Raw genomic sequence first — 3,063 nt, 5'->3', positions numbered from 1 at the left:
GACTCAAAGGCAACTGGTGTTTTGGTTATTCTTAAAGAGGCCTCTAGGAATCGGACCCCTCAGAACTTGAGATTTATGGCCTCAGAAACGTTGCCTTAATTAAATGGGGACAGTAATAGTACCTGCCTCAGAGAGTCGATATGAGAGTTAATCCTCATGATTAATATTTGGTCAATGGCCTCAGAAGTTTTGTCTTAATTAACCCACCAACCAGCTGCAATCGAGTTGATTCCGACGACCCCATTCATGGCGACCTCGTGTGTGTTACAACAGAACTGTGCTCCATATGGTTTTCACTGGGCTGATTTTTCAGAAGCAGATCACCAAGCCTTCCTTCTAAGGTGCCTCTGGGTGCATTCGAACAGCTAACCTTTCGGTTAGTAGCTGAGGGTTTAACCTTTTGCACCACCCACGGACTCTTTGTCTTAATTAAACGGGGCAATAACAGTACATGTGTCACAGAGTTGATATGAAGGTTAACCCTCGTCAGTCACATTTGTAAGCTCTTAGAAGAGATTTCGTCACAGAGTGATGCCATGCCCGCCTCCTCATAACTCCACGAGTCAGGTGAAACCAAGGCTCTGAGAGGCTAAGTGACTTGCCTGGGTCGCATAGGCAGCTGGCAGCAGAAGCAGGTTTGCCAGCCCCTTTGCCCGGCCCCACGGGGGCGTCTGGCCCTCCAGCTGATCCACCTTATGGTCTGGGGCCAGGCCATCAGCCTTCTTGCGCCTGGTTTCTTCATCTGTAGAATGGGGGTGGAAGGTTTGCAATGTGATGAGGTTTCTAAGGTGATGAGGCCGTAGCCTGCTGTGTGGTTAGCATAGTGGTCCTTGAAGGTCCCTGGGGGGACCGTTTGCGCTTGACTACTAACCTAAAGTCTGGTGGTTTGGACCCACCCAGCAGCGCCTCGGAAGAAAGACCTGGTGATCCGCTTCTGTAAAGAAAACCCTACGGAGCAGTTCTACTCTGTTAACACATGGGGTCGCAGTCAGTCAGAATCGAGTGGCCAGCAACAGGGTTGGGGCTTTTTGGGTTTTTTTAGTGATCTTTGTTACCATCGGGTTCAGACCAAAGTGTGGCAAACCACTCTCCCCTCCCACCACCACGTGCCCCTCAGTCCTGACGATGCCTAGGGAGGCTGCCTTTTTCCTCTTCCATCTCCCGGAGGGTCCCAGGAAGGTGGGAGGCCTGGAACCTCTGCCCCTGGGGGGCTGCCTGTGCACTGAGAGCCCACCCACCTGCCCCCTCTCCTTTGTGCTTTTGCTGTGCGTGAGCTGCCCCAGTGCTAGATTGCCCGGCAGTGTCTCCTTGGCCAGCCCTGGGCCCCACGGTTTATCTTTCAGTTTTGTGCCAACTCTGAGCCCCACTAGGTTGAAGCTTCTTGAGGATGGGGTCCTATGTCTGTGCCCAGTTCTGGATGTCTTTACGTAAAGGAGAACAGTGGGCACAGGAAAACAATGGGCGCAGGAAAACAATGGGCAAAGGAGAACAATGGGTAATCGGTAAAGGAGAACAATGGGTGTGCGTCAACTGGGTGTTCAGGAAGGTAGGGGGGTGTGGGGGGAAGTTGTTGTCTTATCCACCCTGGGGGCAGCAGCTGGGAAGGGGCTAGAGGAGGAGCCCAGCTCTATACAACTGGATTCTGGGCCCAGGAGTCTGGGCAGCCAACCTGAGGCTTGGGCAGAAAGGGGACTTAGCAGCCCCCAGTAGAGAATTGGCAGACCTTTTGAGGGACCCCACTGGTGGGGCCTAGGAGGGCCTGGGTGTCCTGAAACACCCTGCATGCGGTCCTCCAGATCCACACGGTCTCAGCAGGCATGTTTGTGTCGGGGCAGGTCTGACTCTCCCCGACCTTCCCGTGCTGTCCGCCCTCACCTTAACCGCAGTCTGTCTTCTTCCTCCAGCTCAGTGGCAGCCACTGAGAAGAAGGCAGTGACACCGGCTCCTCCGATGAAGCAGTGGGAACTGTCCCAGGACCAGCCCTACCTCTGACCCTCTGCCCAGGGTACCCGAGTACTTCTTCGCCTCCTGGGATCCCCTCTGGGGAGAATGTGACCTAATTTATGACAAATAGATCGGGCTCCATGATCACTTCTGTTTTCACTTTTTAAGCGTCCTGAGGCTTACTCAGACTTTGGGATGCAGTTGGCACCGACTCCCCTAACTTTGCCTGTCTCCAGGGTGGGAGGGGGATACGATCCTTATGCTCTAGGTGACACGCCATCCCCAGGGCAGAGTTAGACGACGTGGCGTAGGGGGCCTAGAGATGTCACTGGCTGTCTTAGTCACCAAGTGCTGCTGGAACAGAAAAAAACAAACCAAAGTGGGTGACTTTAAAGAACAGGAACTTATTTCCTCACAGTTCTGGAGAGTGGAATTCTGAATTCAGGATGTGCCTCTAGGGGGAGGTCCTTTATCCATTTGAGCTTCTAGTAGCTGCTTGCAATTTTGATGTTCTGGGCTTGCAGATGCATCTGCCGTGTGTCTGTCTTCATATGGCGTCTTACCCCTGTGTTCCTGTATCTTTTCTGCTCTTTTTATAACTCAGAAGCTAGTAGGTTTAGGACCCACCCTGCGCTGGTTTGAGCTTGTTAACATAACAAAAGAAAAGCCTTGTTTCCCAACGATTCCATCCACCGGACCAGGACTGGGGGACACGTTCAATCCACAACACTGGCCCTTCCCGAAGGCCTGGCTTACCCCCTGAGGGCTTGGGTTCCAGAAGCTCTGGGCTTTGGGGAGCATGGCTAGGTGGGAGGAGGAGACAGCTCAGGTAGAGCTCACCAGCTGTTGCTCCTGGGGGCATTCTTGATCCTGGCAGCCCAGCAGCTCAGCAGGGGGGGCGGCAGCCAATCAGAAGGAGAGGGCAGTGGGGGTTGGGGGAAGGGGTTACCCTCAGGGAAGATGGCCTCCTGAGCCAGAATGTTTATGCTAGGGCCGGAGGGGTGAGAACAGTGTGTGTGTGTCTGTGTGTCTGTGTGTGTGGTGGGAAAATGGCCTCCTGAGCCAGAACGTTTATTCTACGGCCGGAGGGGTGAGGACTGTGTGTGTGTGTCTGTGTGT

General features: G+C 53.8%; 1 protein-coding gene across 1 annotated transcript in view; it reads left to right on the top strand.

Annotated features, from left to right (window-relative positions):
* NDUFA7 (NADH:ubiquinone oxidoreductase subunit A7) overlaps positions 1-2,078 on the top strand; it is a 7,318-nt gene extending 5,240 nt beyond the window's left edge. Inside the window, exon 3 of the mRNA XM_004378601.3 lies at positions 1,905-2,078. Coding sequence (XP_004378658.2) covers positions 1,905-1,992 — 88 coding nt within the window. The 3' untranslated portion in view covers positions 1,993-2,078. The remainder of the gene's footprint in view (positions 1-1,904) is intronic.
* Positions 2,079-3,063: the final 985 nt, after the last annotated feature.

Source organism: Trichechus manatus, unplaced genomic scaffold, assembly GCF_000243295.1.
Source record: "Trichechus manatus latirostris isolate Lorelei unplaced genomic scaffold, TriManLat1.0 scaffold00057, whole genome shotgun sequence".
In the NCBI taxonomy this organism is placed as follows: Eukaryota; Metazoa; Chordata; class Mammalia; order Sirenia; family Trichechidae; genus Trichechus; species Trichechus manatus.
This window is presented reverse-complemented; position numbering and strand designations above follow the sequence as displayed.